General features: G+C 47.9%; 1 protein-coding gene; it reads left to right on the forward strand.

Annotated features, from left to right (window-relative positions):
* Window positions 1-8,482: 8,482 nt before the first annotated feature.
* On the forward strand, window positions 8,483-9,558 carry GSTUM_00003691001 (uncharacterized protein; the record flags this gene model as incomplete). XM_002837335.2 has 3 exons in its annotated part: window positions 8,483-8,535; window positions 8,597-8,663; window positions 8,752-9,558. The coding sequence occupies exons 2-3, from the start codon at window positions 8,622-8,624 to the stop codon at window positions 9,556-9,558; spliced, it is 849 nt and encodes a 282-aa protein (XP_002837381.1). The 5' UTR covers window positions 8,483-8,535; window positions 8,597-8,621.
* Between the last annotated feature and the right edge of the window lie 3,616 nt (window positions 9,559-13,174).

The following is a 13,174-nucleotide window of genomic DNA, read 5'->3' on the forward strand; positions in this document are numbered from 1 at the left end:
CCAGCTAGAATATCGCAACAGAAAGGGCAAGTGGAGTTAAGACGGAAGTCGGCGCTCAACCTCGTTGTACCAAGTTCTGTAGTGCTCTAGGTCACATCACATTGGAAGCCTACCCTTGCCTCAAGCGCGATCCCCTTTGCATTCAAGCGGCCAAAAATCTCAAACTCCATCCTTTCAACAGCTTTTGGACCGCTCATAATCTGGCTCATCATGTCTGAACAAGGCGGGAAATCTATCTTAAAACACGGCTCGCCAGCCCCCTTCATGTTGACGAGGACTGCTTGGCGAAAGTGCCAACGGAGGAGATGATCGCTCGGGCGAAGCGGGTCATCGAGGAACAATTGATCGAGTTGTCGGCCAGCGATTCCGTAGCTGTTAGCAATAGGCGTAAAGCAGACAATCTTGTGGTGATCCTAGACAGGTATTAGTTAGGAACAGCACAAACCCTTTAATCTGAGGCCAAGCGTGCATCCGGATCGATTGATATCTGATAGCAATCGAACAGTGCGTGCATATCTCGGGTGAACAATATCCCATTCTGCACGCAGTTGATAGTTCCATGCAACGCAGAGCCCGGCGGAACGGTGATCCAACGACCGAGATTACAATGGCCCTAGTGCTCCTCGTATGCTAAAGGAAACACGTGAGCAGCTTCGAAGGGCTCCCAGTAAGTAACACCATTTATCACTGCTGATCTGCCGGTTATAATACAACGCCGATCCCGGTTACGTACAGAGTCAAAAAACGATTCGACACGGGCCCCGGAGTGCAACGAAAGAGTACGAAGTAGAGGGACTTCATTGGTGACAGTGATGGAACCTATCGCGGGTGAGTGGTAGTCGATGACCAAAGGATAAAGGGGGCCTACCCTTGGTAAATATGTAGTATTTGCCTGGTCGAAGTGGCTCCTCATCCCTCTCAACAAGTCGCTGGCTGCCGTCTTGTAGGTCGAAAGTATCGGTAATTGTGCAGAAAATCTCTACCATAGAATAGAGGTTTGTGTTGGTAATACCCGGTGCGACCCAGAGACCTCCGAGCACAGTGTCGCGATCGTTGGAAGCGTAGATGTGGGTATCGTGCCATGCCGAGCGATTGGTGGGCTGGATATATGCGACCCTATCTTGGTCTGTCGATGCCATCGCTTGAGGTCAAAGCACAAATCGATGGAGAAAGGAATTTGGCAAAGGATTGGGTGAGTGGTAGGATAGGTGGACAGTTGAGAAAAAGCAAACACGCACTTGTCCGAACTGCCGAGGGGGCAATGCTTGCTTATATAAGCACAAAAAGCAGTCGACCTCAACCTGGGCCATGAGAGCCAGCAGGGAAACCAGTTAGTCTATTTTGAGTGAAATAAAGGTCTTGGACACCCAGGCAGGAGGCGACACCTTGGAGAGGTGTAAGATGTCAGTTTTCAAGCATAGAGAATTTCTGATATGATAGGTGAATAATATCAAGTAAACTACAAATACTGAAAGCCAAGACTCGAAGCTCTAAGATAGATTCCAAATCCAGGTCTCGACCCCACTCTCCTAACTTTTGCTTGCGCGAGAAGTGTATAGCAAACTGGAGGCTGTTTACCAGAGGTTATTTCATGACTTCTCACGTGTTTCTTTTGATGAGTTTACTAAGTACTCTAACATTTGGGAGAAGAATGAGTATTTTTACTCTTCTGGCCTAAACCCCCACCGTACCATTGCAGGAAATGCTTGATTGAAAAAATACCAAGCCTTTTGCGGCATGCTGAACACACCCCAATTAGTTGTAAAAATACCATTAAACAAATGCCCTAAAAGTAGGAATACCATAGATGGTATCATATTTGTAGCGTCTCGAACAGACCCTAAAATAAGCCTATTGAATTTTCCATCGCAGAGCCGGTGCATACCGGTATGTGGGGAACTTCACCACACGGCCCACGGCATCACGTGCCGGGAACACCGCACTATTGACAGTCCTACCTTTATTGAAGAAATGGTGTGGAGGATACTGGTAACCGAGGGCACCATTCTGGAGGAGCGCAACCCATCCCTGCGACTGGAGGTAGCCCCATGGAAAGGATGTGATAGTATAATACTGGTAGTATGATCGTCATGAAGAATACTTTAAAGCTGTTCCACCCTCAACGATATTGCACCCGCAGCGAGATTCTTTACTAACAAACTTGTAATCATGGGGAGAAATTGCCTTTGAAGGGAGGGGCTTTGGTGCGTGGGAGGGGAACGGGCGGAGTAGGGGGCGCATTGTCGGTTTTATGTTTAGTGTATTGCGGTGGTTGGTAGAAGTTTTGGTGGAATTTGTGGTTGTTATCTCGGGGACATGGTAGGGTAATGCGGTGGTGGTGGTGGTATTGTACAGTACTATAGATATGGTGTGGACGTCTTTGGGTTCCTCATCCGCCTACAGGGGCAATTCGTTAGGTGTATTCAGCCTCATCCGGCTCGCCGACTGTGTGGAGAGGGAAATGAGGGCTCGATCACAAGCATCTTGGTATCATACGCTATCCTTTGCGTTGTCCCTGGTCGATCTAATGAATACCTTGATAATAGATGCACATTTTTAACAATAATGTATGTCTAAATTAGTAACAGACACGATCGTGATCCATCTACTCAGTAACCTCGGCCATAGGGGGTTCCTCGGTCAGATAGTTGCTCGATCAGGGGTATTACTCGATGATACACGGGCATGGTTGATTGTGCTCGTGTATCCGCGGTCATAATCGATCACTCGGTCTCTGTCTATATCCCATTGTTGAAAATGGCAGTTAAGTACCCGTAGCTGGAAACTACGGTACCTCTCATATGAGGACGCGTAAGCAGTGAAAAGTTTTCACCTCTCTATTTCCCTTCCTTCTTTTTCTTTTCTTTCTTTCTCAAGAGGTCAACCAACTCCTCTCCACACCTCTTGTATGAAACTCTCCTCTCTCCTCTTTCTCTATTGAACACACACAATACAAAGTTCCCTTATCGCCATCAGAGCCAACTCTATCCACTGCGTAAAACCTGCCTTTCAGTCATTACCGTTGCAACGACTACCGGGTTTATCCTGTCCCTCTTCCTCAATTTCCAACACCCATTGATTCATAATCTTCTCCCCGCCGGCCCCTAACATTTTCTAAGATGATATTATTACCTATGATACTCCTCCCATCATCCTCCCATCCCCAAGCCATCTTCCTTAATCACCTCTTCCACCACCTATCGATACCTCTAGAATTTCCTCCTACCCATGCCGAATTCCCCCCCCATCATCACTTCCATCTTATCCCGCTGTCTACTGTATCCCAAGTTCCCTCCTCCCTACTCAATTCTGAGTGAGCTGTACCGATTACTAATTATAAAGAATCGCCATGGAGACCAACCAATCCGGTTTTGCCGAGTGACCTTCATGAGATACAGTACACCAAGGGACCACCACTAGGGTCTCTACCCCACATTCCGCATTGTCTCCCCGCCCACTCGTTCTCAATTGTGGACCACTTGAGCACCCCCTACTTGTCCCGGCCACCATTCCTTATCATTCGGCCGAGCTTCGCCAGCGGTTTACTTCCCAATCTCCACATGTAGACGAATTTTCTCTAAGCGAAGAGCCATCTTCGGTCCCTGAGCTTCTTTTCTAGTTTTGGGATTTGGCGGCGGAGATAGTTATAGAAGGGGAGGATGGCGCACGGGGAACCTATGAGGATATTTTACGGCTTGTTCCGACGGAACTCGAAGGCCGTTTTCGGCGCGCCCACGAGGTTCATTTTGTGACCGCTCAATTGCTTACTGCTCCGGCTAAGAGGCCTGTGAGGACACCCAGGATGAGGGCTCTAAGCGTAGGGAGCAGCACTAATTTTTTCACGAATTTTATTGAGTCTTTAGATCTGGAGATACAACCTGCTGCAGGGGGGGTGAATGACTGGGAGTTTTGCGGCATCATAATCAATTTCAAACTCTGATGTTAAATAACCATAGTTTTGTGCGATTCTGAACATCTCGACAAATTCCAGAACTAAAGGATCTATCAAAACCCAGAGTTCATTCGTCTCGCCAATCGCCTATAAGTCTTTAAATACATGCAGTGTTAGCTATGAGTGATCTTGTTAGGCGAAGAAGAAAGGTCTGGGTTTATTTTTATTTCATGGGAGGGTGGTGCAGGATTACCGGTATGATATGTTAGTCCCGGTGAGAGCCATCAAATGAGTTATGTAATTTATAGACGCAGAACTTGGCATCCGGTTTTGTGGAGTAGTTGTATTTAACACCACGATTTCCGGTTGAAAAGCACTGACTCCTTACCTACTAAATCCAACTTAGCCACTGTTGGTAGAGGCCGTATTGCACACCTCCCCTCCCGGGACTACTGCTCTACTTTTGCTCCCACCCCGGAAACCTGGTACGTTCTCCCAGAGCCCAAAGGCAATCCCGTAAGTTAGAGCTCGATAGAAAGTATAGACAAGATCTGAACCTTGGTATTCGAGGCCCTAGAGCATGTTGACAAAAATTACAGCAGACCATTCCTACTGCCCAGAATAGCATTTGAGGTCGGGGAAAGCGTTCGGAAGCTGACGGATAGTCTTCCACTCATCGGGTTCATTGAGCAATGGATTCGGATACCCTATGGGAGGGCACAGTATCTATTGCTAGTGCCACTTCTTCCTTGTATTGATAACTGTATTCATCAAGCTCACGAAACATCTCTCGACAGACACCTCTATTCCAAGCCAAGAATCGCGAAGACACTGCGCCGGCTCCGGCAAGGTCCGAACACAGGAATATATGGAGGACCCGTCAAATTTGATAATATTATAGAATACTCCGAAGGAGAGAACCCAACAACAGCATTCCAACCCCTAGTGGATTATTGCCAAAGTTGCCATCTCCAGCTGGCTTCACTGTCAACAGCACCTGCCCGCGCACTCCTCCAGAGCGCCAACTCACCGGTATGCGTCCCCCTGTTCTCACAACTGCTGGGCGGGTAATGGTAGAGGTTAGTGGATTCGGGAGTGGTGGTACCTTTTCACCAATAATCACTCGACCGTTTCGAATGACATACCACCAATAACTGCTGCGGTTAACACTTTTTGGGGCTAGGTAAATGATTTACAAAAATTGAGAAGTCCCATATATACACCCAACCCACTGGCGGCCTACGCTCCAGATATGAAAATATGGTTACATTGTGAGCCTAAAACTGCGATTGCACCCCCTCCTTTCGTTGCCTCCTACCCCCCCTCCGTGTTTGCACCCACAGCGGCATCATTCCCCTCCTATCTCTATGCATCCTAATCGTTTCTTCAATCATCTCCCCGGCCCCCTTCCCCGCCATTGCCTTCTCCTGCAGCCCCCTTTCCTTCTTCTCCTTGTGTGCCCTAACCATTTCGAGATCACTGTCCCTAGCATCCCGCTTCCTCTGAAGCCCTGCAGCCTTCTTTGCATCCTGTGCTGCTGCCAAGAGGCCGCACCAGGGGAAGTCAGCTATGGCTTCCAGAAGGTGGGATGGTGAGGCGACGGAAAGTAGGGACAGTGGGGGGTCGGACTCATTTTGCTCGCGCTAGAATTTGAGAATTGGTAATTGGTTATGGCAAGACAAGTTGACAACCGGCGCAATGAACCTTCCCACAGACATCAACTCTTGCGCCAGCAGCAGCCACGATACTATATTCCTCGCTGGGGATATGAAGATGTCCCCATCCTCAACCTGATACCCCATCTCCCCATTTAGGATCAAACTCGGTATGGGCAGGCGGAGGTGAATAACCTGCTCATCCTGGCCTGTCGGTAGGGGCTGGGATAGGAGGGAAACAGCCGGCTCCCTTCACCAATAGGTAGAGTATTGCATTAGGGATATTGTTTGCGTTTTACTATCTAAAACTGTATGGACCACGTGTTCATTGAGTTCCTGATTCAGTTCCAAAGGCTTTAAATAACACCCATTCTACATTCCATATCGTTTAAGTGAGACAACAGCCATGATCTGTGAAAAAGGTTTCAATTGCTGATGTGGGTTAACATAGAACCTCAGAGTGCGCCCGATTGCAGAGAATTTATGATCAGTGCTAAATCCCGTAGCAACACAAAATATTGCAGTTCCCTGGTTACACATTACCCGGCCCCCTACCCCTGCCCCAGGAGTAATCTCTATTGCATTGAAACGGCTAAATAGCTCAAACTCCATTCTCGCCCCAGCTTTGGGGCCTCTCATAATCTCGCCTATCATGTCTGAGCCAGCCGGGAAATCAGTCTCAAAAGAAGGCTCTCCAGCACCCTTCATATTAACAAGGACTGCCTGGCGAAAGTGCCAGCGTAGGAGGTCATCAGGCGGCCGGAGTGGGTTATCGGTGAACATTTGGTCAAGATGACGACCCGCGATGTGATAGTTAGTGAGATCAGGTGTGAAGCACACGATCTTGTGGTTGTCCTATTCAATTATCAGCCACGAAGCCTTGAACAACTAGCTCTGCTTACATCAGGGTTAATTGCCAAATCATAGGAAGCAAAGAACTGGTACATGTTGCTCGTGAGCAAGATCCCATTCTGGACAGAGTTGATGGATCCGTGGGACTCATTGGTGGGGGGAATGGTAATCAAACGATGGTAGTTACAGTCATTCCACTCCCTCTCGTATGCCAAAGGGAATATGTGAGTGGCTTCGAAGCCCCTCGACCTGCCAATATGAGTTAACACCGCAGGAATGCCTGTTATAACGCATCGCTGATCTCGCTGGAGCACAGCATCGCGGAACGATTCAACACGAGTCCCGGAGGGCAATGAAGCTGTACGAGTTAGCGGGACCTCATCGGTGACACTGACGGAACCTATTCGCAGTGAGTAGCGGCCAATGATGGAAGCAATGAAGAAACCTACCCTCAGTGACAACAAAATAATTGCCTGGTTGAAGCTGTTGTCCATCCCTCCCAACCAACTGTTTGTGGTCGTCGCGTAAATGGAAAGTATCGGTAAAGAAGCAGAAAATCTCCAACATGGAATAGAGATTGGCGTTGGTAATACCTTCAGAGGCCCAGAGGCCTCCGAGAATAGTAGCACGGTTGCCGGAAGCGTAGATGTAAGTATCACGCCATGCTGAGCGATCAGTGGGCGGCGTGTTTGATTGACTATCTTCATCTGTCACAGACATGCTTTGATGAAAAGGGAGGAAAGCTTGTGCTAAGGTAGAAGGAAGAAATGTTTGCGATGGCACGAGAGTCATGGGATAGGCTGCAAGGTGGTGACAAAGAAAAGCGATCATAGATAAACATTTACTTGGACTGGGTAATCTGTGATTATATAAGCACAAAAACGCTGATCCAGCCAAGCATTCCGACAGGGGTAAAGTCAACCCTAAATTGAATAGTATTCATTCGTCCTGTTGCGCTTGCCTTGTGGCCTGCCTTGTCTACCGCATAATCTGGTGAGAACTGGCAGGTTCTAGTACATTCAAATAAGATTTTTTTCCTTGTTTGTCTCAAAATCGCAATAAAGTGTCATATCCTAACCCTTTATGTCCAGGACTAAACCGTTCTAAGCTCTCTCCTTCACTCAATCTTGAGTCCACGCAAGCCGCATCCTTAATTCAACGTACTAGCGCCTGCACGTTCTCGCCAAATAATGCAGTACCACCTAGACATGATAACATACTATAAACATACAAGTTTCTGCATACCCATCGCAATTTCACCCATTCCCGTACACATTTCCATATGCATTGTCTTCATATCTTCACCTAATCGCATTCTTCATTCGCCATACATTCAGCCCTATACATTCAACTATTCCTGCAATGCCGATCATTTCACATTCCAACCAGTGCAACATATTCCAGACAACAATAATTGCACGACCATGAGCACAGTTGTCAACGTTGCAACGCATGTACTGTACAGTACTACAACTCAATACTATAAATAAATTTAATTGTTTCATGATGAAACGACAACAATGATATTGATAAAAAACAATAAATTCGGTAGGAATTGATACCGGGTATGAACCCTTTAACCAGAAGGAACAGTAAGAGAGCGAGACTGGTCATTAATACAGTTAATAGCATAATTTATTCACGAGTGAGATCTTGTGACTAGTTACCCCCTATTATGATGACGATGATACCTGACGTGGAGAAAAGGAAGAGAAAAAGAAAAAAATGAAATCCATTGAGAACACTCCATTTTCCCAAGCTCGGACCTCTCACCATTTACCCTCCGATGAGTTAACATAGCAGTTAGTCTACCTTTGCACCGGCAAGGCGGCCTGCCTGAGCGCTTGTCATGAGGTCACTCTCTCCTACAACCCGCATACGTCTCTGTCTCCCCGCTCTCCTCACAACACTCCCATTACAACAACCATTTTCCAAGAAACAGACATCGATGTCTTCCAACACAGTTCACCGCATTGACGAATCTAAAGCTCAAGAGATTTTTGGGTCCTAAGGGTGCTTCGTATGACGGGTGTATTACCCTCCCCCCTAGAGATTCTGTAATGATAATATGCTGTTAATTCAAGATGGGAGACCAGAGGACACAACAGAGCCCTTGCCAATTAGGTCATCATTAAAGTAGGTACCGTTATGAAGAAACTTTTATAACAAAAGACTACTACGTATTAACTTTTAATAGCTAGGAGTCCCCAGTGGTAAGGTCTATGGTTTCGAGATTGACACACCTTGCTTCAACAAAAACCACGGTCCAGCAGTCACCGCCGAGGGCACCTTCCTTGACGGCAGCCACCTAGACGCAAATACACCAGTGAGTGAATTACTTCACTAAATTAGTTCATTCTGACACCCAAACCCTTCCGGTGGGAGGGAATACTCACAATGCGGGAGTGTGGCCCTTCCCGGAGACACATCTGGAAGCTAAGCTCTCCCACTACCAAAGCCTATTCTCATGTCCGTCTCAATATATTTCCCGATAGATGTAATCTCATAACAGATTCCCCCACAACAAATACCGGGAGTACTAACACACTATTAGGAATTCCCCGCTTCCGCTTGTTTAGAACTACAGTCTCCGTGTTCTCCAGCGATCCGGACGCGATTATTGACTTTGCTCTCGTCTCCTTTGATGGCCTGGCAATCTCCTACAGCGACCGAAACTCTGGAATAAAAGCTGCCAATCTGTTGCTTCCCGGAAGAGGTAAGGACGCAGGAAACGGTTGGGAAACCAATCGCAGCCGTGAGCCAGGCCATGTCGACTGGGTCCGTCAAGGTTGTACGCCTTTCCCTTGGACCAGCCGAAACGCCTTAGTTATACTAACCGGTTTTCACCACAAAGGGGCTCCGGGATACATTGAAGAGATTGTAGTTGACACCCTCCACTTCCGTGGAAACTATTCTCAAGCCGTTGAAATCTACACCATCAATTCCTCCGACCAACATATCGCCGGCGATGCTAGTGGATGGGAACTTATCGTTCCTGCACACTCTTGTGAGGCGGATAAGGAACATGCATTCCAGTCCACCCTCTTCCAGAACATTAACGGAAAAACGGTTACTCATGTTAAAATGGCCATCATTCTTGACGGAGGGGTGAAACGCTCGAGAGTCTTCGGGAAAAGTGCTATATTTGCTGGTAACTAAATTTGGGACTGCCCTCTTGGTACCCCTTGGGCTTATAGCAGCAAAATGGGAGGGACGCTCTGAATGGACACTTTCCTCTACAAGTTCTTAACAGATCTACTTTTCCCACCGATTGATTCTTCCGCTATAATACATTTGTGCCCCAAGAAGCCGTTTTATAACCTAGTATCCACCACTACCTCCGCATCAATGATTGGCCCATCACCCCGGAATAGATACAGCAAGCCCATAGAAAGGCAAACAGGTCCCAATCCTCGACTCGGGGACACAAGTAGGATAGAAAATGTGAGACTGGGCAATTTTCTGTGGTCCAGTGAAACAACAAAGAAAAACACATCAGCCTAAATAAGCGTAAAACTAAACACACGCTAAATCTCAGCTAAAAGTACACCCCAGGAAAACCGTCCTCCTAAGTGATCCCGTATGGGCACAGACATTTCCACCACCGTGCTCTAATCTCCCACTAAAAACCGTAACAAGCGCCGAATCTCTAGAATGCACCCACCCAGATATATGCACATTGACTGTCTGAATTAGAAACCCCCAAAAAGAAAGAAATTATCTACGACCCTCTCTCTCACTTAATCATCCTCGAAAAGCCCCTCGATCGCTTTATAATTGATCTTCTTGGAATAACTCCTACGCATGAGCATGTTCTTCGCACTGCTGGCAGGGGTAGCAGTCATTTCCTTGCTGTTGCTATCGCGGGGTTTATCCCTCTTGCGCTTTTTGGCAGTCTCAATGATACCGTTGCGGAGGTCAGTTTCCTTCTTCAGGCGTTTCACTATAATATCCCTGTTAGCCATACCATGGCACTCATTGGGAGGGGAAGGAAGATTAAGGGAAAAAAGAAAGAAGGGAAGATCTTGCCTTCTTGTTCACGCAAGTAGTCTTTGTTAAGCTCCACCCAGATCTTCTCCTTCAGGTCGCATTCCCCTCCGGTGAGCAGGGCTTTCTGGACTTCAAAGTCGTCGTCGACGTTGTCCGGGTAGTCTGATATAGTAGAGGCGGCGCATTCTTCGCTCACTTGGCGGTCGGCCTCTCGGAGCTCTTCCATGATCGATGTGGCGGAGCCATCCAGTAGAGAGGCGATCTCGGATTCGGTTACTTCCTCCGCGATGGCGGAGTGTTGGTCATCTTTGGCCTTTTCGACGCATTGCGGTATGAGGGAGTCCGTGATGTCGACTGGTGTTCCGTGGAGTGAGGAGATCGGAAGTGGTGAGGGGACGGGGAGTTCTGGGACTACGAAGCCGTCTGTGTCCAGTGTGAGGGGTCCATCGAGGAGCGTAAGTAGTGTTGGGCCGCTGGGAGGGGCACCTAGATCTACGGGAGCTGCGACAATAGTGATATCCTGGGGATCCTCGATGACTTCTCTATCATCATTAATATCCCCGACCCTCTTGCGCCTCTTTGAGGCTTTCGGTCCATAGCTGGGTGGGTCTTGCGCTTGCTTCAACCATATATTTCCAGATTCTTCTACAATCAAGTCTCCGCTCTTAGTATCCTTGGATCCACCCAGCCGCTTCTGGAGAGTCAAGCCTACTACTTTAACAGCGTAAACCACCTCCCTAACAGAACGGCGGAAATTGTTCATGCGACCATCCAATTGCGGGACATACGTTGAGTGATACGGAGGGCGTCTTTAGCGACCTTACCGTAAGTACTCAAATAGAAGAAGGATGTGCCAGGACGTTGTAGTTGCTTCTCCTAGTAAGGCCCCGACCGGAATCACACAGAATCCTAATCACAATTTGATCATACCTAGAGCTTCATCTACTGTCTCCTCCGTTCTCGTGGTGTTACTTTTTCCGACTGGCGCCGGACCATTTCTGAGCGCAGCGGCCCGCCCTCCTTCCTCACTCAGAGGAGAATTTGATCCAACGCTTTCCTTGACACTACCGTACTAGTCTCGTCTTCATCAGGGGAATCAACCACCGCACGTTCACCGACACCACCCTAGCCCCCCTGAAATCTCACACACGCTCTGCTCGTCAATAGCTCCCCAATGCCAGCCCTGACATGCCCCCCTCAAAAGTGGTAATTGGCCTGTGCTCCGGCAACACCCACAAAACTCCCCCTGATCCTTCAGGTGCGCCATCATAGAGCTTGGTAAAGGCATATTCTAGATGAAGTAGGACACCGGCATCGTTGGTTATTTGGTTAGAGATCTGGTTGCGAGCAACCGGGGGGAGGAGAGGCCAGCCATCCAGAAGAAGGTCGCGAGGATGCAGATCCCTGCATGTGATGTAATGCGGCATTTGATATTGGTAAAAGCGACCGCCTCCCTGGAGGCCCGCCGCCGCCATGATGCAAAGAGGGCTGGGCAGGGTCCTTCTAAGAAAATTGCGTGGCTTGATTCGGGGCGGATGGGGAAATCGAAGGGAGGACAACGAAATTGGAGGCATAATTTGGGGTTAGGGTTAAAGGTGTCATGTGGTTTCGTGGTGTAGTTGGTTTTAACACCATGGAAACCCCGAAACCTCCCAAAAGGTACAGTACTCGAGCAATCAAGCTTTCACCCTAAACATGGATAGGGGGGTGGAGAGTCAGTCTTTGGTTGAACACCACTACACTATTTGACTACACAACGATTTTGCTCTCCGCCACCGGGCCCAACTCGGCAAACATTTGTGGGGGCCGAACCGCATATCCCGCACACCCCACTGGCCCCTCCCGAGACCCATAGAGAAGAGGTATCCAGCTGTGGTGCCAAAGGTTTAACCAAAAGCCGAAAGCGGTAATCCGGAAAATCAAGGATGAGCCTGCTATTGGATGTCATGGTGCCCGGGTTTCTCTCATTCTCTCCCCCAACTTGACTTCTTGCGATCTGAATAGACAAGGAATACAGGACCTCCGTAGCAATACTCATTAGCCAACTCGGCTTAAATGCCATAAACATACTTTACATCATGGACAACTAATCCTGGCTTTTGCTGGGCACCTTTGACCGATATCCCCTCCACGAATCGGTCTCAATGCCCTGGCAGTGATGGGATACCCCCTCGAAAAGGTACATGAGAGAATAGCAGACATGGACAAGGAAGCAGCATCCAGCAGCACTAACAGAATAACTCGACCTGCAGATGTGAAGATGTAGAAAAATACGGTTACAAGTACCAAAGAAGGGGGTCACCAACTGGAGTGACGGCGGATTTGTACGAAAGCTGTGAGGAGTGGTTTGGACGGGGTTTGTTCTGCAGGGGACTAGCTGTGTGGCAATCCTTATAAGAAGATAAATGGGAATGGGAAACTGCCTGCTGGCTATATTGCGGTTTGCGGGTTTTGATTAGGTGATCAGAAGGGGTGATAGGAGGTGTGGGGGGTTAATAGTCATGGGGGAATTGAATTCTATGAGTCGGGGTTGAGAGGGCATAGCAGCTTCATTTGGTGGTTTGTTGGTTTTGTTGCTTGGCTGTCCTATTAACTTAACTGGCATCTGTGTTATAATTACTCTTGCTCGTTTATATTAAATACCTTGTTTTTAGCCAGGTTCTCAAAGTTTTCCAAGGATTTTGTTCCTCTCATAAATTATCACTCGCTAGTCAATACCTTGGAATCTTGGAAGAATTGTACTATGTACCATGCAGTTGAAAATTCCCTATCTCAGAAAAGGGGA

Source organism: Tuber melanosporum (assembly GCF_000151645.1).
Source record: "Tuber melanosporum whole genome shotgun sequence assembly, scaffold_183, strain Mel28".
NCBI lineage: Eukaryota > Fungi > Ascomycota > Pezizomycetes > Pezizales > Tuberaceae > Tuber > Tuber melanosporum.